The sequence below is a fragment of the Epinephelus fuscoguttatus genome, linkage group LG11, assembly GCF_011397635.1.
Source record: "Epinephelus fuscoguttatus linkage group LG11, E.fuscoguttatus.final_Chr_v1".
Taxonomy (NCBI): Eukaryota; Metazoa; Chordata; class Actinopteri; order Perciformes; family Serranidae; genus Epinephelus; species Epinephelus fuscoguttatus.
Window position 1 is genome coordinate 17,706,675 of NC_064762.1, and position 24,757 is coordinate 17,731,431.

General features: G+C 42.9%; 1 protein-coding gene across 3 annotated transcripts in view; it reads right to left on the reverse strand.

Moving 5' to 3' along the window:
* stxbp5a (syntaxin binding protein 5a (tomosyn)) overlaps nucleotides 1-24,757 on the reverse strand; it is a 167,442-nt gene that overhangs the window by 47,758 nt on the left and 94,927 nt on the right. For all 3 annotated transcript variants that reach the window (XM_049589393.1, XM_049589392.1, XM_049589394.1), the window contains 2 exons: nucleotides 19,139-19,202; nucleotides 17,293-17,376 (listed from right to left, as the gene is read on the reverse strand). In XM_049589393.1, the coding sequence (XP_049445350.1) occupies nucleotides 17,293-17,376; nucleotides 19,139-19,202 (148 nt within the window). The remainder of the gene's footprint in view (nucleotides 1-17,292; nucleotides 17,377-19,138; nucleotides 19,203-24,757) is intronic.

A 24,757-nucleotide genomic window follows, 5' to 3' on the forward strand; every position in this document is an offset into this window, starting at 1 on the left:
GTGAGGCAACAATGCTAACATCTGTACCGTCCACAGACATTCATTTTTCACAGACAGTATGAGGGAAAAAATGTATTTTTTGAACATTAAAGCATGTAAACATGTCATAGTGGAAACCTTAAATACAAGTACGAACCTTAAAACGTGCTTGCTGGTCATAGTTACGTCCGTTCTTTCCACCTCGCACTCTTTAATATTCAAGCTAAAGCTTCACTTATTGTTTAAGTGTGAACCTGCCACTGGTTTCCCTCGTCGCCTTGTCTCACATCCCTCATCTGGCATAAATGATTACCTCGCTGTCAATGTCGATGTGAGCACACTTTCAGGTTAAGTCAATCTCTTCCAATTGAAACTGCTATTTATTTAGGTGTATATCAATTTCGCCTTCAGCGTGTCATTAATCATAAATAGTGCTGCGTGTCAGGCTCGCTGAATGTGCTGAGTTTTTCAGAAAATGGTGAATTGAGATGTAGGGAACCCAGGCTGGCTTGTGCTCATGTGACACCAGTGATATGCTCACCACAACACATCTAATTTAATCTCTCCCACAGTAAATTGTATCATATTCATATGTTTTGAGGGGTAATGAAGCCCATCTATTGCTTGCTGGTAAAGCAGGTAATCCATCACATAGCTTTGCTTGGCCAGACCTTGAACTAGCACACAGATGAAACCAATAAACTGTGGAGAACTTCCTGAGGTGGGTGTTTTTTGAATGCACAGCCTTGAGGAATTTTCAAATGTCTCATTATTTGGTTTTCTCAGTAAGACTCCAGGTCACCGAGACAGAGCTATGTGACATCATGCTGCAGAGACGCACTACTCACGTTATGTCATTACTCAGTTAATGACTCACTCCCTGTCACTCCCACAAAGATGCACAAACGAAACATGACTCAAGTCCCCTTTTTCCAAGTATTCTTTAGTTTCGGAGTTTCCTCAACAATGAATAACGGCTTAGGTGTCTTATCTAAGCTGACGGCGGATGTGAATTCTGTAGGCAGAGTGACAGAGACAGGTGGGATGCAGTTTGTCAATGATTTGTTGCCAGAAGTGATTCAACGGCGTGCGGTGCCAGGTGGCGTGGATGTAGTTACAGCAGGTGTGTTGTATGCAGTGTGAACAAATTTCCGATTCTGTAAAATATTTAGCATCCCACGTTCTGGAACTGAAATGAGTTATTCTACACTGTGGAGGAAGTGTGTATAATTAGACATATAGAGCTTATTCTTGGGGATCTGGGACCTGGAACTGAGAGTGAATGACAGGCCTTATTCACATTTTATTTATGGATAGATAAAGTTTTAATAAAGATGAGATATTAATAAGTTAGAATACCAGTAGGGGAGGGTATCAGACCGGGGTGACCAAACTTTTTTAATACAGAGAGAAACATAAGGAACCACTGGCCAAACAACTGTAAATACATAATTTTCAACCAGTTAAACAGGAAGAAAATCAGTGTGTCTAGACCAGAAAAGCATCTCTCTTTGTCATCTACTCGCTTTCAAATGTCTGCCACGGACATTTACACAATGTAACGGATAAACATGGGTAAATGCATGAAAAAATATCATCACATATCACCTCTGATAATGGTTTATTCATTTAAAAACACATTGTGCTCATTTAGCACACTATTTCATGTAGTTTTTATCTGCTGGAGGGTCACGTAGGGGAGCGTAGCGCGACAAAAATAGAAGAGCCCCGTAAAATAGAGAGCTGTCGTGTGACAGACGGGTTGTTGCACCACTTCTGTTGCCGGTGGAGCCGCTGTAATTGATTAACAGGGGGGCGAGCTGCTACGGGACTCGTACTGCAGACGTGTCGCGCTGCTGAGCCCGGCCGGTACGGTCCCTCGCCACCTCCTGCGTGCCTGGCTCTCAAATGACTGTGGATACTTGTTGTAGACTTGTGGTATGCAAGCTTTGCCTCACAGAGTTTGCACTGCACCTCATTTTCGTTTATTTTGTCGAAGTTGTTCCACACGGAACTTTTTGATGACTGTAGTAGTCTCTGCATGTTTCTCCTGTTTGTAGAAGAGCATCAAACTAGCTGGTAGCCCATCTCACACCGCTGTAGCAATCCTATACTGCCCTCGTGCGGTTAGGAGCTGAACTGCATGTCAAATAAAGGGGGGAAAGAAAACGGCAAATAGTAATAGTCGCATTAAAAAATCGATTTTTTCAAAATAAAACGACTATTCGAACATTCGAAAATCGTGACCCATCCCTAAACCAGACCGAGACCACCTCTTCAGGAAGGTCTCAGTTTGGTTGTTTTGGTGCACACCCAAATGTGATTGCTGTGTTCACACCTGCCCCAACGAACTTGAGTTCAACTGAACCAAATCAAACAGGGCAGATGTGAAAGCACCTTCAGATGTTCTTTCTTTGGCTCAGTTCCAACACACCCCTTGCCCCCCTCCACTTAGCCCTACCCATCTGTTTAGCATATTCATCAAGGGGTACGGTGTCCACTCCAAACTGAATGTTGTGAGAAATCATCAGCAAGATGGCTGCACAAGCAACAAAAGAAACCCACAAATGCATCTTCTTTGTTCTTCATAGAGATTTAAAGACACTATGTGTAACAATTTCAGTTGTTCTTTGAGACAAACAAATTTTGCAGTCAAAAGTGTGTCCTAGCACGTGTATTTACCTCCATCAGCGTATCTAAGTATGTCCGTAAGCTCTGAAATTCTCATTTACATATACATTGCGACCAGTGTCTGATCATGTATGTGTACCATCTTGAAAATACAGGTACGTACAGGGACATACTTGAGAAATACGAAATCGCCTTTCGCGTTTTCACTTGTCGGTTTCTGGTTTCCGCCTGCAGGTAGAGTGACGAAAAGCAGCAGCAAGCAGGCTAGTCACAAGTGCCGGTGCATTTGAAAAAAGGCAACGTGACCGGCGATTTCAAAAAACAAGGGTCAACATCGGGGTAGCCTTTCCCAGGTGGAGAGAGCTGCTGAAGGAGAATCACAGCTAACAGCAGCTAACAGCTGTTAGCGGTGCTTGCAGCTGTTAGCCGCTGTTAGTGGCGCTCATCGCTAACAGCTGTTAGCAACGCAGTGTTGCGAGGAGAGGGATGAGGTGTGTGAGGTTGAGCCACTTGTCAGTTGTCAAAAGACAAGACGTGATTGGTTTGATTCGATTTACACCGCCCCAACAGTCCTACGTTGTAAACACAGCCAGCATGATGAGGAGGGGGTTTGTCAACTCGCGTCGCGTGTGTCTGTGTAGGAGCCTGAATGAATACTCCATGAAATATTGGATGACATGGTTTTATCAATGTTATCATAGCTTTTTGGTACACAGCAGCTACCGTTTGAAACAGTGAGGCGCTAGAGTGCACTATCCATTTGAATGCAATGTACGATCTCAACACTAGATGGGAGAAATTCCTACACAGTGCCCGTTTAAAATCTACGATAATCATTGTATTATCTTAGTTTAATATCATTTCAATGTATTATGGTCATTTTCTTTACAACAAGCACAACAAAAGAAATCCCTAGCGTGCTTATGTCTCAGCAGCTAGCTAGCGTTACATTGTTATTGCTAATTTATGCATGACAGTTCCACATTTTGACACATTTCCATATCACATTCCCCTCTTTGATGGCATATGATGCTCAAAATGTAATTAAAGTCCAACAGCATAGTCACTGCACTTGTTACCACTCCTCTACTATCAGTGCAGACTGGCAGGGTCAGAGCACGAGTTGCTAACATTAGCCTATGTGAACAAATTGTGAGCGCCCATGCTTTTCTATCTCCATCACATAAATAGCAAGTGTGATAACACCATTGTTGCCAAGGTCGCATTTGGCATCGACAACGATGATGATGTACCAGGGTCTTGAAGGGTTTCAACCCTTTTGACTCTGCTCTGATGAGCAAAGGAGCACTTCAAAACTATAGACTGGGGGTAAAAATAAGAAATGGGATTGGACAAAAGCCCAGATAAAGGATATAATCTGCAGATATTGATGAAAATGCTGACAATTCTCACACTTTCTTGGGAAAAATCCTTCATTCACCCATTCTGTGACGCTGCGACAGACTGAATTCTGGAAATCTATCAGTGCATTGTTCCCTGTGACAGTCCCAACTGGGGACAATGCACTGTGCTTAATTGGAAAATGGGTAGAGTAATTGGAACACATGGTACTCATCATATCAAACAATACCAATTAAAAAGACTAATTTAATGATTTATTACATTAGGTCAGTTTCACAGATTGGTCTTTGGGGGATGACAGAATTTAGTCAACACTTATTAGAGTCACACACATGAGCAAGCGTGTTACCACCCATAGACTCGTGGACACACACACATAGACTCATGGACACACACACACACACACACACACACACACACACAGAGATGTACACATACTAACTCACGGCAAAGTCAAAAACAAACACACAAATTGAGATTGGTGAAGGAAAACAGATATACACATAAACATGCATATCACAGCCCTAATTAGAATAGCTCCTGCCAGAGTCGTGTCGCACTGGGACACGAAGACAGCTTAGCCCTGAAGTGCCACACACACACACACACACACACACACACATACACACTGCTATGGTAATTGAGCTCAAGTAGGAAAACATTCAACCAAAAAAGGCCTAATCTAAAAAACAAGCATTTGGGGGCAAGTATGTCAACAGTGATTTCCATAGAGCAATCCCTTTTTGTTTTGGAACGTGAAATCCATTCTGTTCCTGTTTTTTTCTTGCAGTTACTATAAAAGCCCTGAAAGAAACAAGCCCCTGTACGCTTCTATCTACCAATTAAGACTGTTCCCCTATTAAAAAAGATGATGCATCATCATCGGTTATGTCTGGAGGAAGAAAAGATGCTATGTATTATTACTCTCAAACTACTTTGGTCTTTAGTTTTGGAGTTTTATCATCAAACAGTCTTACAGAAGTGCAAATTTTGACATATTGGTGGTGCTAGATGAAAGGTAGTTCGCCTAAGGTACAAATAACCTACTTGTGCAATAAATTTAAGTTTCCGATGATTTTTAACCATGTTAGCAGTATGGCTCAGGGGATGGCAATGCTGGTCTGAGGTGTAACAAGTTTGGTGATCCATTGACTTGTCATCCAGCACTATCCTTAGGTCACAATTTTTAATCTGTCCAATACTTTGGTTTATGAATAAGTACTCACAAAATGAATGGTGGTTTATTCAGCTTTAGCCTCAGCTGCAAATTCTTCCTAACAAGTCTAACTATAAAAAATGAACGAGGTAATCATTATACATGCTTAACATCAGCTTGTTAACATTGTCATTGGGCGCTTTCAGAGTGGACAAAGTCTTCATAGCTCTAAAACCCGACTTATTGTTTCCGCGCCAAACTACAAACAATTGTTGTTCTTAAAACCCGGTTTTAAGGGACTTTTTTAGCTCCTACTTTAGAGTGGGTTCTCTCCCAGCACAAGAGGAACCCTGGGCGATATAAGTTTACATTGATTGGTTGAACTCATGAGCCAGTGCAGCACAATGCAACTACCAATTTTTAAAATCTGTTAGCCATATAAACAACACAAAACACAAGCAACAGCTCATAACAAAAATGGAATCAAGCATGGACAAATGGGTTCAACAGTGAAGTCCAAGCATTACTGAGCATATATGCAACAAAATACAAAGTAGGGCTGCCCCAACTCAAAATTCAACCAATAGTCTTCATTTAGTGCCATTAGTCAACTAGTCGCCCGCACGATATTAATTTAATTATTAAATTATATATTTTGGGCGGGGCAACACAATGGTTTGAGTTGAAGGTGTGAGAAAGAATAGTATCAGAAACATTGTTAACACTGTGCTACATTACAGAGAAATACAAAACCGTACTAATGAACCTTCATTAATATAGGCCTATATTTTATCTACAAGTGCACGTCACACACTGAGCGAGCCGCCTGTTAATGACGCTGTCGGCAAAGCAGTAATGATTGCGCTAAGTGGCTAATGGGCATGTAGCTACTTCCATGTTTCAGATGATACGTCATGTTTGTAGTCGACCAATGAAGATGAGTTTATATATCACCTTGGGTTCATCCTTCAGCTTCTCAAAATGACCCCACACTTTGGATTTCCTGCCCGACACGTTATTAACTAGCCTGTGGAATAACCGCACGTACCAGCTCTGGAAATTAGAGGCTGTACATATGCCACGTCTTTGACTATCTGGAACACGCAAGTTCGGGCGCTGGGTGCTACTCCTGTGTCTTTTTTTGTGGCAGCTTTCAAGGGCACAGCGGCAGGTTGCGTCTGGGATTGCTAAGAAACCTTAACAAGCATCCTGAAATCCTGAGTGCAGAGCTGATCTTCTTCACACTTCCTGTTATAAGTGTGAAGGCCTGTCGTCCGTGGGACAGATGTAAAGCTCTGGGTAGCCCTGCACTAACATGATCAACTTTTCCATATTTATCAGACTGAATATTTACAGAAGAAGGGAAATATATCTGTCAGCTGTGATTGGTTTATAATCTGACTCCTGTCTGACTGCTGAGTATGGCCACTTCCTGTGTCTATCCTTTCAAATTAAATTCCCACGTGGTCCAGTCATATAGGTTTTGATTTATTTTCAACATCTTTATTTTCACTGAACTACATTAGAAAACTAAATTGCTCAACAACTCTGGTGAGAGCAGTGTGAGCGAATCACAATCAATTTCTTAACAACGAGTCAACATTAGTATTATGAATAGTAAAATCCTGACTGGTAGAGCCCCACAGAGACTGACCATCATGTAAAGAATGGTACTCTAGCCATCTAATGGATATTACGCCAGACTTGCCAAATGACCCATCAGCAATGAATTGTAAAGTATTCTCAACAGGACTTAGGGGGAAAGAAAATACTTCTTAATGAAGCCAGACTTGTGTCAGACAGAGTTTGCCAATAATTTGTAGCATTTGCTTTTAATCTTCTCAGACAACCAGATGGGAGGGATTTACTGCACGTGGTCAGACATATAAAGTAGAGTTCACTCAACTGTCCGTCAAAATAACTTCTCTCTGGCGATGTATTGTCCTATATGAACAACCTCGCCCATTTGGGACTAGACTTAAAGAAAGGGCAACTTAATTGTTTGCTTGTTTTTAATCTGACTGAACCTACATCCAGCATTCAAGGTTGCTTACATAAATTCTGGTGTTAAAATATGTCAATGACACAAATTCCTCCACAGACAAAGCAGTTAAATCTTTTTTGTGTTGCTTGGAAATGAAGTAATTAATGTTTAGTGGTTCTGGGAATAAGTTTTCACTTTTTACTGTGTTATGGATGGCCTTCAATAATAGCTCAGAGAATTGATTCTTGCGACCCCACAGTTATTTTTTTAATGTGTGTGTTTGTTTTGCTGCAGTTTTCGACACACCATGCTGCAGGTTGCATTCGTCCATACTTGTATATGTGCACAAACTCTTCCTGGTTATATCATCTACACCAGAGGTAACCAGCAATTTCTACAAGAGACTTACTGGACCTCTGGGCACAAACTACTGGTCCCTTTCCACGATTTGACACAGAGAAATGTAATATAATCTGATGTGTCACACACTTATAATTCCCACATGCGAACAATGATGAAAAGGTTCCCTGTTTTTTTTAGTTATATTAAAGTTATGTTATATTTTTTAGATAGAGTTTGCCTCTCTATTAGGAAATGGGTGTGCACAACATACTGATACAGTCAATAAAAAATTCATTCATAACTTTCTGTATAGGCCCAGTTGAATATTCCGATAATAATGTGTGGTTATCACAAAATCTCATGGCACACCTAGACTTGCATCATGGCACGCCCTTTGTGAACCAGTGTTCTAAACAATAACAATGGCATAAAATGGCAATAACTATCATTTAGCATCCCTGGTGGTTGATGCCATCCTCTGCTCAGTGGGTAAAGAGTTCACAGACCTCATTGTCTGCCTAATTTGTGGGTATTTTCAATTGCTGTTATTCTAGTTTAAGTTAGCTGCTAACTGCTATCAGCTGCTCTTTAAATCTACTGGCAGTGGATCACACACATAACACATCATCAAGACGTCACACCCGTCCCATCCTGCCAGCTGCCACTTTTACACACATACCGATTCGGTGCTGTTACTACCTCCACTGCTGGCTTTAAGGGGAAACAACTCTGTCCTCCTATTGCACTGTTGTACCTTTTATACAAGCAGTGAGGCAGAACAACAGTGTGACATTCCCGCCTTGAACAAAAGAAATAAAAAGGAAACAGTGACAGGGAGACGAAAAGGCAAGAAAAATGAGGCAATGTACAAGAGAAACAGAGTCAAAATTATATAAAAGGAAAAAAGAGGTATAAAATCCATTTGGGATGAAGTACAGATAGATAGCAGATAGCTGTGATAAAAGATAAAGGGTGGGAAGTTGGGCTGTAGATTGTAGAATAGATTACTCAGTTTGAATCATGGGCCGTTTAAAGGTTTGAAACACACACACACACACACACACACACACACACACACAAAATCCATGTATTCGTTGAGTGAGCAACAGCCACCAGAAGACAAACGGAGGGGAAGTAGGGAAGTAGGAACTCCGATCTTGCTGGGATATCAGCCATTCATCAGGGCCGGACTCAGACCAAGGTGTTGAGTCAGACGGAGCGGAGTGGAGTGGGGTCAGAGTGACGGATGCTCTCTGGCGAGCACTCACTGGAAACCCATACTGCTGATCCACAGCTAATAATAGACAATCCACTGATAGACACAGAGGGTGAAGGCGTGCTCTCTCAGCTCTTTGAGAGCTTGTAAAAACAAAAGTTTTATCGCCTCTGCTGTTGGTCTGAACTCTGTCGGAAACTCTGTAGTTGTCTGTGGGCCACGTTCCTGCAGTTTGACAGCATCTATAACTAACAAAAGCCGCCTTCATTTGAGTCAACACCATTTCATTATTCCCCTCATGTGCACCCTACTCGCTGACACTGTGTGAGGACATTTCCAAGAATCGTCAAAAAAGTGCCAAGAATACAGGAGCCAACATTACTGACAAGAAACGTTTATCTCTATCCTCTGAAATCCTCAACCAGACTGCTTTCACTTGTTTAAATACCCCCAAATTTCCATCAAAACTAAAATATTCTTTAAGACATGCTTATTCCAAAGTCTGAATCCATCACTGCATGGTCTGCTGGCTTACTCCGCAGTTGAAAAGGAAAAGAGGAAAAGCTTCCTTGTTCACTTCAGTCGACAACTTTGATACTTGGCGGCGAGCTTCTAGGCAAATAGTGTTTGAATGAAAGCACACAGAAGGAAAAAGAGCGCACAGCAGGGAGAATATAGTCTGCAATGGATTTAAGCTGTACAAACGTATTTCACCCTACAGTATCGTTAGCAGAAGCTATACAGAGACGTTTGCACACACATTTATAATGTGAGCGAGAGTTGTCAGGAATGAGCAAAACATCAAATTAGACGCATGTTTCCATAGCAACCATCTCGATGTTGGACATTTGGTTCAGCCTTCACTGTCTCTGCCATGATTCTCAAGTAAGACAGCAAAAGCCACCGCATATCTCTTCAAGTGTGCTTTGGACACACAGACGTCTCACACACCATAAAGTCTTAATGTGGAGTGTATCAGACCAGAACTGTATTAACTGAGAGGAAATCAGAAATGCTATAAAATCAACTGTTTGCCTCAGAAGTCCTTCATCAAGTAAAATTAGTTTGTCAAGCACCATCAACACAATCTATCTAAAATCACCTGAGAGAGGTCCATCAATCAGCAGAGGCCAGTATATCAAATTATAGTTTACGAGCTCTTTAAATGGTAAACAGAATATCACTATATCTCTAAAAATCAAAAAGGGTATCAAATTAAAGGTTTACCATGACGAATTGTCAGGTGCTGTTTGTAATCACACTCTCCAGTGAAAGTAAAAGTAAAAATCAACCCCAGATTTACTCTCATTTGCCATTTTCGCCTCAATATATTTCTGTGTTTTTGGTGTGGTGTCTCTTGGGTGGCTGCTCCTTATGGTCGAGCCCCTGGTCGCTACCACTTTATGAAGCCCCCACCTCACCAAAATACAGGCAGAAGGCAGAGTCTCTGCAGGTACATTTACCATCACACACTTCTTTAAGTAATGATGGAGAGGGAGAGAATGAAGTTTTTGGTGGGCGGGGCTTAGCTGGAGGCAAAACTATCCTCCAACCGACATTAGCTAACGCTTGCTAGCGAGTTGTGTTGGCTTGTTTTCGACAGTAGAGGAAGATGATACGAGTTGTACATTCAGAAATACTTATTCCGACAATTCTGGCACAAACTGGAGCGTTCATAAATTCGGAATGTACCGTCCAGTTATCCAGAGCACTGCACTCGGAGCAGCAGAGCGCCAAGCGGAGTGAATGTGTGATTAACTTAACCGTTTGTTAATTTATGTGGAACTATAACTCTCCATGTCTTCCAACAACAGGGCTCTTATTTTAGTGTAGAGCGTCAGACTGAATTTACGAATGCACCATGTCAGGTCACTCACTCTCTGGGACCACGAGTAAAACGTAAACACTGACCAACGGGACCAGACTTGCCGACCCGTATGCTCTCACTCAGTGGATGGATGATGTCACCTAGGAAGCTCTGCGGTTGATGTACTATGCCAATCTTACCTTAACGGTTTCCTCCAGTTTGTTTTGCTATCAAAGCTAACGTTAGCTAATGCGCCTTATGGAGAAATCCAATATTCCTCTTATCACCTCCCCAACTTCTGATGAGGTGGACATGATAACGCTTAATACACACAACGTTATTCATCCCTACAACAGTAAATACTTTTTCCCTAACCTGATATGAAGTGTGCGCTGCACGTGAGCATTTTAGATGATCGCCTCCGTCCAGTCCTTTCGTCTTATCACATTTAACCGTAATTGTCTTTGTTGTTGTTGACGGGCAGTGGCGGCTGGTATGTGATAAAATTTAAGTTTTGAGGCATGATTCCTTCTATTCTGGCTCCCAGTAACACAACAAGACGACATTTTAAGACTCCTATGTAGCCTCCAGCCCTGTGGTGGAGAGTCCTGTTTTGCCTCCAGCTAATAAAATGACGGTATTGTGATGTCGGCCCTAAAAGGGTCATTGCAGCCTGTTTCTTGGCAGCCAGCTGCTCTCACTCAATGCTGGATCAATTTCAAAAGCTGTTGTTCTCATTCATCACTTAGACACTAAAACATGGTAAACTGGGTCAGTTTAAGTGAAAATCACGGCACAATGACATAAAGATCATTTTAAATATGTCCATACGACCCATCCGTACCCTCACATAGCCCTGTTATGTTCACACTCCACAACATTCACTCTTTAGTCCATTTAATTAGAGCTGGCTACAGCCCTGTCCACTACATTTTGGCAACAATTAAATCGTGGGCAACTGGACTTTGATTTTGTCTAGAAGACGTTTCGCCTCTTATCCAAGCGGCTTCATCAGTTCTCAACGCATCGGTCTGACTAGTCCTCACTAGTCTGTCAGACTAGTGAGGACTAGTCAGACCGATGCGTTGAGAACTGATGAAGCCGCTTGGATAAGAGGCGAAACGTCTTCTAGACAAAATCGAAGTCCAGTTGCCTACGATTTAATTGTTGCCAAAATGGAATTGACCTGGATAAATGAGAATATCCACAGACCTGTCCACTACAGTAATAACAGAGAAGTCATGGCCAGATCACATCCACATTTCACTGGTGATGCCACACAGGAGAACACAAGGGTTGTCTTCAGTGCCCCTGAAGGCTGATCTGGGGCCGAATTAAACTTTAAATATTTCTGACTCTAATAACCATTTGGATGTGTTAGCCGGGGGAATAACCCCACGGCATTCCAAAGGAGAGGAAAGAATGGCTGTGTGGTGCAGGCCTCTTTCCCTTCGTCAGTGTGAATCATATAGTGAGCGAAATGAGGAGCCGCTCCCACCCACTCAACCCCCGAGTCTCTGGAGAGGTGTAACTGTAGGGGTTTGAAGAGAAGAGATGAGCTCCCTTGGGAGATTCAATACGAGAGGCTGTAATGCCCTACGAGCAGCGGGAGCATATTAGCTTATCTGAGAGAGCGAGACAGAAGACAGAGAGAGAGGACCGTACAGATTGAACATACAAAATCCACTCCCATTTTTGTGTCCATGTAGTCCTCGGTGACTCTTGTTATCTCAGCGTGCTTACAGCACCACAGCACTGCCAATGAGGTGAGCACCAGCATGAGTGTTACAATAATCTCATTATCTTAAACAGGCGGTTTGGCTCTGTGTCTAAGTGCTGCGGACACCACTGTATGATCGTGTGTGTGTGTCCACATCCATTTAGTCGGCTTAAGCCTCAGTGACAAGTTTATGAATGGCATCGCATTTAAGCAGAGACACATGGAGTTAATGTACAGTACAGGCCAAAAGTTTGGACACACCTTCTCATTCAATGAGTTTTCTTTATTTTCATGACTATTTACATTGTAGATTCTCACTGAAGGCATCAAAACTATGAATGAACACATGTGGAGTTATGTACTTAACAAAAAAAGGTGAAATAACTGAAAACATGTTTTATATTCTAGTTTCTTCAAAATAGCCACCCTTTGCTCTGATTACTGCTTTGCACACTCTTGGCATTCTCTCCATGAGCTTCAAGAGGTAGTCACCTGAAATGGTTTCCAACAGTCTTGAAGGAGTTCCCAGAGGTGTTTAGCACTTGTTGGCCCCTTTGCCTTCACTCTGCGGTCCAGCTCACCCCAAACCATCTCGATTGGGTTCAGGTCCGGTGACTGTGGAGGCCAGGTCATCTGCCGCAGCACTCCATCACTCTCTTTCTTGGTCAAATAGCCCTTACACAGCCTGGAGGTGTGTTTGGGGTCATTGTCCTGTTGAAAAATAAATGATCGTCCAACTAAACGCAAACCGGATGGGATGGCATGTCGCTGCAGGATGCTGTGGTAGCCATGCTGGTTCAGTGTGCCTTCAATTTTGAATAAATCCCCAACAGTGTCACCAGCAAAAAACCCCCACACCATCACACCTCCTCCTCCATGCTTCACAGTGGGAACCAGGCATGTGGAATCCATCCGTTCACCTTTTCTGCGTCTCACAAAGACACGGCGGTTGGAAGCAAAGATCTCAAATTTGGACTCATCAGACCAAAGCACAGATTTCCACTGGTCTAATGTCCATTCCTTGTGTTTCTTGGCCCAAACAAATCTCTTCTGCTTGTTGCCTCTCCTTAGCAGTGGTTTCCTAGCAGCTATTTGACCATGAAGGCCTGATTCGCGCAGTCTCCTCTTAACAGTTGTTCTAGAGATGGGTCTGCTGCTAGAACTCTGTGTGGCATTCATCTGGTCTCTGATCTGAGCTGCTGTTAACTTGCGATTTCTGAGGCTGGTGACTCGGATGAACTTATCCTCAGAAGCAGAGGTGACTCTTGGTCTTCCTTTCCTGGGTCGGTCCTCATGTGTGCCAGTTTCGTTGTAGCGCTTGATGGTTTTGCGACTCCACTTGGGGACACATTTAAAGTTTTTGCAATTTTCCGGACTGACTGACCTTCATTTCTTAAAGTAATGATGGCCACTCGTTTTTCTTTAGTAAGCTGATAGGTTCTTTCAATAATATGAATTTTAACAGGTGTCCAATAGGGCTGTCGGCTGTGTATTAACCTGACTTCTGCACAACACAACTGATGGTCCCAACCCCATTGATAAAGCAAGAAATTCCACTAATTAACCCTGATAAGGCACACCTGTGAAGTGGAAACCATTTCAGGTGACTACCTCTTGAAGCTCATGGAGAGAATGCCAAGAGTGTGCAAAGCAGTAATCAGAGCAAAGGGTGGCTATTTTGAAGAAACTAGAATATAAAACATGTTTTCAGTTATTTCACCTTTTTTTGTTAAGTACATAACTCCACATGTGTTCATTCATAGTTTTGATGCCTTCAGTGAGAATCTACAATGTAAATAGTCATGAAAATAAAGAAAACTCATTGAATGAGAAGGTGTGTCCAAACTTTTGGCCTGTACTGTACATGGAAAAATTCTCCAAAACCAGCATAAAAAAGGCTGTCACACATTTTATCACATCCATGATAGATCATAAAAACAATTCAAATACAGCGACGACATTACTGGAAACAAGACTTTGTAAAAAAACTAATCAGGTAATAGATAACAGGCGTGGTCTGGGTTTTACACATGCAAGGTCCAGAGAGGATCCGAGCAGCTCTGACACTGTGTCTCTTTTTTTATTGTCGTGTCGTCTTTTATTTATAGACACACACTGTTGCCTCTGGGGACGCCAATAAAGCCACATGACTCAGTGCTTTAAAGAGGTGGACCTTTTACAAAACGCTGCCTCTTTTTTTACAGCTGCAATATGCAAGCGCAATCACTGTGCAACCTTGCAGCATCACTCCAGAGACATCAACACATGGCACTCTGCTGTATAAATCATGACATTGTTAAAACATGCATTTCACAAATTGTTGTTCTTTGTAAACGGCACTACTCGAGTGACAAGCAGCTTCGGCTGTGATGGCAGCACCAGCCGAAGAGGCTGTTTTTATATCGTGAAGACAGATTCATACTTTCTAAAGAAGCAACTCATGTCAAAGGAAAAGTTAAGCATTTTGGGAAATATGCTTATTTCAGAGTGATACCACTCTCATGTCTGTATGCTCAATCCTGGGTCCTCAACGGGGGTATGCGACCTCCAGGGGGTCCTCAGAGTTACTGCAGGGTGCCGCTAAATTATTCTTTGATATTTGTTTTTTCAAAGAAATTTAAATATGTCTGAAAATACACATTAATATGAATCCAACATATTAGCAAAGCTAAATCAGCATATTCATAGAAAAACATTTAATTTAGAGTACTCAACATTAATAGAGTGCTCCTTAGATGATGTCTGCCAGTAATAAACTCTGTGGCATACAAATGTTTATGATACTTGCACGTTTTGTTCCCCAAGATAATCTTCACAAATGAACACCAGACATATAGAAGCTTCAGCAGACTCTGGGGTTTTTTCGGACCTAATTGTATTGCGGAGTTTTGCACAGCGGCGATTGGATCGTTGCTCTCTACCCACAAAAAAATGTGATGGCACAACAGTCTCCTTCAGTACATTATTCTATGCTTTCTTTTGATTTTCATATTGGCTAGTCATCCTGTTTAATTTGTCTTCTGATTAAATCGGAAGTTGTAGGAAGCCTCTGCAAGTCATTGGTTGCTGGCAGACACTCTGTGCTGGTTAATTGATTAATGGTTAATCAGCAGTGCTGTGCACTGTAGAGCCGATGCGCTGCTGGTTCTGCCGGCCTGAATAGAATATAATATCTATGTTGTATACAGCCTTTATAGACTGAGCTGAGTAGTGATGCGTGGGTCGACCCATAACCCGCGGGACCCGCAAATGGACCTGCGGGTTGGGCAGCAGTGATCGTCTGTTAAATCGGTCTGTAAATGATATTTTGACATTATTATTATAATCTATTAATCTATAATCTATTACTGTCATGGCATCCGAAGGTACTGATGCGTTGAGCAGGTGACAGTCCGCAGTCGTTTTCAAAACACACTTGTGTCACGCACTCCAAAAAAACTTTAAACAATAATTTATTGTACAAAACGGGGGAAACAAACATTGACAAAAACGGTTCCATAATTCATATTAAATTGAACATGTGAACATTCTTGGAATAACAATAGACTGTTCTGTAACTTTTCAAACAAGAGACTCTATCACACCGTCCAATGACAAAAGTGCAAAGGGGAGGCTAAGGCACCTAGCCATGCTACAACTGCTGCTGAAGTAGCAGCTACAGGCAGGCGCACACAAGATTAAACCCAAAAGTATTCCAATAATTGTCTCAAGTGCAACTGAATTTTATACAATATATGTAGTAGGGGGTCCCTGCTCCATCTCTTTTCGACTTGATGGGTCCTTGGCCTGAAAAATGTTCAAGACATTAGCTGTGTCTCAACTCAAAAGCTGCATTTGGAGACCGATGGCGTCACATTGGTGTGACCAAGGCTGTCCCATTTTGAAGGCTCCTTCAGATGCAGCCTTCTTTCCCAGAATTTGGGGAATGCAATGGATAAAACCCACCCATGCATTGCCCGCCGGTGATGAGTATATATTAAGTTAACTAACATTTGTTAACTAGGTAACGGTTAATTGTTGTTAACATCACTATTCGCTAAAAGTACACAGCTTAAACAATCTTAATTTAATAAGTTTACCTGAAAACTGTCCTCCATCAACCTGAAATACAACAAACAGCGGCATCTCCGGTGGTTAATCATGTCCTCAAATATTAAATGAACTAACTAACTTCCTAGCTTACTCTTTCTTTCGTCAAGCGCAGCTGGTTGCTAGGTAACAGGAATGTCAACAGGTCAGGGCGAGAACAACTGGTGATGCAACCAGGAAATCCTCCACAGACTGGACCGTCCCATTTCAAAAATTGTTTGATTTGGCTGATGCGGTCTTCAAAGGACGTGGCCAACGTCAACCACGAAGACTGCGTCCTTCAAAGGCTGCAGCCCCTGAATTGAGACCCAGCTACTGTCCTAAATATAAAACTACAGTCAGTAGCTGGCTAACTTAGCATAGCAACTCAGCAAGACTGAAAACAGGGCAGATCAGCCCGGCTCTGTCCAAAGGTCACAAAATCCGTCTTTGAGTATCTCTAATTAAAAGTTTGTTAGGGAATTACTTTGATGAGCGTCTTCATTCTCCTCATAGCTGGATAGCACAAATCCAGTTAGTGGATCCTGTTAGCGCTGGCTGTAAAACTCTGGCAAGCCACACTTCATCTTCATTAAACTGCACATTAGAGCTGTTATTTCCCATGCAGACTGACCTGTCCCCTTCTATAGCTATACTGAGATCAAACAGGAAGTAGAATGTTGTATTTCTCCCCAGTCAGCACTCTTTTGCTACCTGCTGATGAGAGAGGATAGTAACATACTGAAGTGTGTGTCTGTGTATTGTGTGTGCGTGTGCAATGTGAGTACACAGTTTGAACTCACAAGCTCCGTCTGTTGTAGGAAAATATCTCGTATTCTAGGTTTGTTCTAAGAATAACCTCTAACACACACACGTACACACTCACACACACAACTGTATACAGTTGAGTTCATGAATATATGATTTAATTCCCAGTTTTTGTATTAAAAGATACTCTGCGGATCAGAAGTGGGAGGAATGACTGAAAGCCGTTAGAGAAGAAAGGAAATAGGGGAGATTTGCCTACCTCATCGTAAGTGTAGCGATAGTCGGCCTTCTTTGATTTCAGATCCCACAGGACCACGATCCCAGACTCAAATCCAATTATAAGCTGGAGAGGAAGAGCGACAGGCAGTCAGTGAGATAGGTGGGAGAGATGACAGAGAGGAGATAGAATAGACCCCATGATGGGCGGAAAAAGAAGTAATACATTTGACATTCTCACACAGCATGAAAGGAAGTCAGGTGTAAGCAGACTACGGTGGCTCAGGAAGAAACCTGCCCACCCCGGATCACGAGAAAGGGTGACAGAAAATGCAAAAAGATTTTGTTTTAAAACATAAACTATGTGGGGTTTTTTTGGAAGACTTATTCATAGAACTTCAAATGTGTCACAAAAGCAGATCACGTGAACATAACTACTTTAACTGTGCAGTGGGAATTATCCAATAAAGCTTTACGTCATGTGTGTTGGGACAATGAGACTGTATTCAAGTTTTACTTGTGACACAGTATGTTCTGTGGAAAAAAAAAAGATAGGCAAAGCTGAATATTCACTCACTGGACACTTTATTAGGCACATCTTGCTAGTACGGGGTCGGACCCCATTTTGCCTTCAGCACTGTCTTCATGGCATAGATTCAACAAGGTGCTGGAAACATTCCTCAGAGATTTTGTGTGACATGGTGTGTTATCCTGCTGGAAGTAGCCATCAGAAGATGGGTACACTGTGGTCATAAAGGGATGGACACGCTCAGCAACAATACTCAGGTAGGCTGTGGTGTTTAAACCATGCTCAGTTGGTACTAAGGGGCCCAAAGTGTGCCAAGAAAATATCCCCCACACCATTACACCACCACCAGCCTGAACCGTTGATACAAGGCAGGATGGATCCATGACACCAAATTCTGACCCTACCATCTGAATGTGGCAGCAGAAATCCAGACTCATCAGACCAGGCAACGTTTTTCCAATCTTCTATTGTCCAGTTTTGGTGAGCCTGTGTGAACTGTAGCCTCAGTTTCCTGTTGTTAGCTGACAGGAGTGGCACCTGGTGTGGTCTTCTGCTGCTGTAGCCCATCTGCTTCAAGGTTGGATGTGTTGTTGCTTCAGGGATGGTCTTCTGCAGACCTTGGTTGTAACCAGTGGTTATTTGAGTTACTGTTGCCTTTTTATCATCTTGAACCAGTCTGGCCATTCTCCTCTGACCTCTGGCATCAACAAGGCATTTTCACACAGAGAATTGCTGCTCACTGGATATTTCCTCTGTTTCAGACCATCCTCTGTAAACCCTAGAGATGGTTGTGTGTGATAATCTGAAATACTCAGACCAGCCCGTCTGGCACCAACAACCATGCCACTTTCACAGTCACTTAAATCACCTTTCTACCCCATTCTGGTAGTCGGTTTGATCTTCAGCAGGTCATCCTGACCGTGTTTACATGCCTTAATGCATTGAGTTGCTGCCACTTGATTGGCTGATTAGCTATTTGTGCTAACGAGCAGTTGAACAGGTGTACCTAATAGAGTGGCCAGTGAGTGTATATGAGAGGGTGTGTGGTGAGTAATCATTGCCTTCTCAGCCAGTCAACTTAGTGTACTTGGTAAAAAAGCAAAACAAATCACAGTGGCACACGAGACAAGTGGCTTAACAAGTATAGAGAGTGAATATGGAGAGTAGACTGTGTGATACTGTGCCAAATTGTCATTAAAGAAACATGTTGCTGTTTGAGAGTGTGTGCAGTGTAATGCTGTTTGTGGATTTACTGTGTGACAGCTAAAGGAGACAGGATGACATACGCTATCAAAAACAGCACATGTATGTAGAGTTTGCATGTATTTGTATGTGTGGGCAGAGAGGTGTTGTCCTTTACCTTTCCCTCATCCATGGGGTTGTCGCTTATGTGGACAACTGGTCCAGGGTGAGCCTTGGAGGACCTTTGAGAGAGACAAACAGAGAGACATATCAGGAGTGGTCTCCTCTTTAAAGGGACAGTTCAACCCAAAATAAAAAATACATGTTTTCTCTTATCTGTGGGGCTACTTTTCTGTTTAGATTGTTTTGGTGTGAGTTGCCAAGTGTTAGAGATAGCCATAGAGATGTCGGCCTTCTCTTAAATATAATGAAAGTAGATGTCCCTTTGTCGTGCTCAAAGCACCCAAAAAATCCATTTAAAAACTCAACAGCAATGTCTCTTTCCAAAAATCACAACCTGGTTACTCAAGATAAACCGCAGACCTTGTTGTGAGCAGTTCATGTAGGAACTATTTTCCTTCTGCCAAACTACACCCACCAATTAATTCACCACGCAGAAGGATGTGTGCATCTACTCATGGACGAGAGGCTCTTGCTCATAGCGGCATGAGATGTAAACATTAGCGTCATTGGCATCCACCTCTATGAGCTGTTATGTTAGCTAGCTCAGTGGTGCTACGTGAGCTAGCATTAACGGTAATTGGACTGCACTTGTATACTGCTTTTCTAGTCTTCAGACCACTCAAAGTGCTTTTCCCCTACATGTTACATTCACACGTTCACACACTGGTGGCCAAGGCTGCCGTGCAAGGTGCCACCTGCTACTAGCCAGGGATCAAACCGCCAATCCTCCAGTTGGTGGTCTACCTCTGATCCACAGCTCTGCCTGCGTACTGCTAATGACTATTAATTGGAAAATTATTGTCCATGCGTAGATGCACGCTTCATTCTGCGGTGATACAGTTGGTGGGTGTAATTCAGTGGAAAGAAAATAGTTCCTACATGAACTGCTCACAACAGGGTCTGTGGATTATCTTGAGTAACCAGGTCATCTGGATCCATTTTATTCAAGATGAGGTAGGTCAATATCTCCAACACCCGGCAACTCACACCAAAACAATCTAGATGATGAATAGCCCTACAGGTGAGAGGAAAAAAGACATATTATTGATTTTGAGGGTGAACTGTCCCTTTAAGTTGTAATGCGGCACTCACACATCTAAACCAGGCAATAAAGCATATAGTTCACCCCCATCTCAGAGTGATGTATGGAGAGGGTTAAGGTGGAAAGCAAGTGTCTTTGAACCTGCAGAAAAGGTCCACCGAGGAGGACAGAGCTGCCAATCACTCCGAGGCTCTAAAAGGCTGTTCAAAGACATAAGCTCACTTAAGGTTGTGATGGATGGCTCTGTCAGGCCAGGCAGGCCCCAATGGCTATGTGTGTGTGCATGCGTGCGTTGGTGTCTGTGTGACCATTTGCATGTCAGCGGAGACAGCACAAAATGCTCCGCTGCCCCCCCGCCCCCCCCTCCTGTCTGTGCTTTACCCTCCAGACAGCCTTATGTCAAATCTCCTCGCTCTGCGTGCCACGTGGCTGCAGAATTTACCTAACCTCCCCTGCCTTTAAGAGATGATGTGGGTGCTACGGAGCGCCAGGGAAGGTCACAGCTGAAAAAGAGTGACTGTGAGGTGCCTGAAACATAACCCCAATACCAGGGAGCAAGGGCAGGGATGCCTGACAAGGGGAGGAGAAGCAAGGAGCTGCAACCAAATGTAAGTAATGCAGAGGGAGGGCAGGAGTTTTATATTCATCCGTGAGTCTGACAGTGAAGGACGAGACATGCTGGTGATAATATAAAGCAGGGCTGCACGCTATATTGTTTCAGTATCAACATTGCAATGTGCAAACGCACCATAGTCGCATCGCAGAGCATGCAATGTCAAGGAAAACACAGTTCTCATTTCCCACGACTAATGTAACCGGCCAAGCCTTTTCCTTATATATTACACATATTACACTGTCCAGCTGGCTTAGGAGCATGACCTATATATATCTGACTGCTTCCCAGTGGAAAATAATTTGGACGTCTGCTTTGAGAGCTTCTAAATACATGAGATTTAGGATTATATGATATGAGATTCTGTGCAGAGCATATATTACTCTTGTGAGATTATCCAAGATGGATGACAAACATCAAGACGTATGCTGGCATAATTCTTTATCCCATTTGCTCTGGGACCATCCAGTTGGTAAAACACTCTGGTTAGAAGTGATATCTCTTATGTCAGAGTTTTCCAATGTCAATTTCCCAGTGTGCCCCAAAGTCTGCTTGCTGGGCCTGAAATAAGACAATAATGTTGGAAGCACTTTCAAGCGCCTATGGACACTGCACTGTCTGTTTTTAAAAAAATGTAATGTCACTAGTGAAAAAAAAACAAACGCTTGCTGTGGCCTTTTTATTGTTGCCTGGCAACCACAGACTCTCCTCCTTATTCTAACCTTGTGGAATCAATGTACTATCCATTTATTACACAGTATTAAGTATCTAGTTGCTAAAATGTTGAGGCAGAGGGTACTTGCTGTAGCTCTGGTTGAGGGTGGGAGGCTGTCAGTAAATAGTTTGTAGGGCACAGGGAAACAGAGATCTGTGTGGGCACATGAGCCCATATAGCTCTGGGTATCCAGCAACCGCTACCACCAGTTTCTCCTCCATTGTTTACCAACTGTGATTGTTGTCGTGACGACCACAGAAGGCCCACCTGTCAAATCATCCGATTGGGCAATGGCGAAAAAGAGGACGAAGTCAAAGTTTTTTCAACTTCAGGAGTCCAGACTGCTCCGGCAAAAACTCAAGGCCCCTAGAGCGCAGAAACGCAAGGCGGGTCGCAACACAAAAACCACAAGCAAAAAGCTTCATTCTCATTTAAAACAATTACAAAAAGGTGCTTCCACTTGCTAAAACACTTTCTGTCTTCAGAGAGTCTTCTGTCAGGTCTGTTTGATGAGTTAACGTCTTGTTTAGTCAGCCTTATTTTTCAGTAGAGTTAGGTGTTGTTGATGTCTTTTAAGGGCCCAATAACTCAGATTCTGTTATCTTTAGCCATTTGCTTTGTAAAATTTATTTTGGGGGAAAATAAACCCACCTTTTTTGCCGTTAAACCTGTGTATATTGTGCTTTGGCTGCTCAGTCCATGACATCATTATTTTTAATACTGCAGGGAGAAAAAATCACATCATTTTCCCCCCAAAATCGTGCCAAAAAAAGTCCAAATATAAAGTATAAAAACTGTCCAATCAGAAAACATGTTTTGGATTGAAATCTATAAACAGAGGATTAATGTAAACTCCTTTTCTGAAGTTTAGCCCTGAATATCTGCACCACTGTGAGTAAAGCAAAGGGCTGAAGAAGGGAAGCATCCACAGCAACGTGTGTGTGTGTGTGTGTGTGTGTGTGTGTGTGTGTGTGTGTGTGTATTAGAAGGTAGCAGTTTGTGGGCAGGCAGGCAGTCAGTCAGTTGTCTCTATATTTAGCCTGTTTGTGCCGGAGCCTTATTACCTAAGCTCTGCTGCAGCTGGAGCTGTTGATTTATCTAATCCCCCTCCGCTGCCCGTCTCTCAGCTAACAGTCGTCCACAGCGCCACGCACATGCACGCACACACACACACACACCCATTTGCATGTTGGCGCAATTAAGTCACATCTTGACATCTTCCCCATTTGTAAAACCCACATCCGTAACAAACAATTACCCCCTCACTGCATTACAAGAAATGCAACTCGCATAAAAGCTTCGCCCGCCCGTCCCACGTGGTTTATTTCCTCTTGTTTGAGGATTTTATATGCAATGTTCTCCGTCTGCCTCCCGTGAGACTCCGTAACAAATCTGTTTCGTTAATAAAAAAACAAAACAAAAACAAACAAACCTGTTGTTATACAGTAAATAAATCTGACTCGAACACATTCACAAAGTCCACAAATACATGTTCAGGTTTGGAGATGAAGGAATCACCATGGCAACAGAGGCAGGATGGGCAGAGCGCAGACAGGCTCCCAAAAATCATCCATACTCTGCCACAAACACACAAACCCACCCACCCACACACACACACACACACACACCCACACACAAACGACGGCTGCCTAACTACTTCAGCACGCTCCTGTAAGCACACATTTCTGCCTGCGTACTGCTAACGACTCTGCGTTTTGCATACAGAGTAAAAAAAGGTCTTTGGGGACAAGAACATTCGGATATGTGTGTGTGTATCGTGAACGAATGTGTGTATCTGATAGCGACAGGCGCTGTAGTGTGCATGCATGCTGCTGTGTTTGTTTCTATGCATACCTGCGTACCATCTCATATACTGAAGCTTCATTCACATTCTTGTCTTCAGCAACTCATTCAAGGTCTTTTATGTCTCACACACACACACACACACACACACACACAGATACACACACAGATACACACACGAGCACTAGAGTTAAACTAAATGCCTCATGGCAAATCTAACACTTATTTGGTACATCATAAATCCCTGAAAACGTTCACCTCATGGCACCCTCAGTTCAAAAAAATAATCTGATATAAACCTTTATTGCACCAAATCCTTCTTTGTATATCAAATATTCATCCCACTCAATGATGCCTTCAGCGCATTAAAGAAAATGGACCATTACGTATGTGTTGCGAGCGCGCACACACAAAAATGACTGCACACACACACAAATACACACACGCACCATGGAGCAAATGTCTGTGGGTGTGTAGATGACGCAGGGGGGATGTTTAAGCAATAGGAAGCCTGACTGAATTTGAAAACATCTCTTCAGCGCAGACACACCCACACGCTTCCACACACACACACACACACAACTGATTTCTGATATTCTGCCTGCTGGAGTGAAAGCGCAGGTATTCATTCAGTGTGCCCACTCGAGGGCTTATCTACATACACAGACACACATGTGCGCTGACTCACACATGCACACTGAAGTCCTGAACATCTGGTGTCACCACGGGTGACACTCTGTGAGGCAGCAGAGGCACAGCCACCATGACAGTGTCTCCGCGGCAACGTGGCTCGAACAGCCCGTTTGCAGCACGCCCATACCGTATGTGGCCTCATGTCACCTTGGTAGCCTGTGTGTGTGGTAGCACATAGTAGACCTCATATTTGAGGCTGATATCTCATCATTACATGTGATTCTCTGTGTAATCACACATGACTGTCATGTATGGCTATTCCAGCATATAAAACACGCTCCAGATGAGAGTGCTGGCCCAGCTGCACTGATCCTCTCGACCTCTATGAGCACATGCAGAGGTTTTCAGTACGTGACTGAACGACACTTTACACAGTAGCTCTTTGTATTAGATCCTGTCTTGCTGTTGACTTACAGTGCCTTTGTTGGCTCGGTCGTGCTTCCTGGTAAAAAGCTTACGACAGCAAAAGTAACAGACACAACCGTTAAGTGATGTGCTGCAGTTAAAGCAATAGATAACTTGGGAAACATGCTTATTTACTGAACTGTCGGTCAGATATAAAGCTACAGCTAGCAGCCGATTAGCTTAGCTGAGCATTAAAGTCCCTGAGAAAACGGCACTGAGAGCGTTTTTCTAGGGAAAACAGAATATTTGTGTGGCGTACAGTTAAAGCAGAGGTTTATATCACACCCTTCGCATTTGACTGGACAGTGTGACCTCTCTCAGTGACAGCTTACCGGCTATGAAC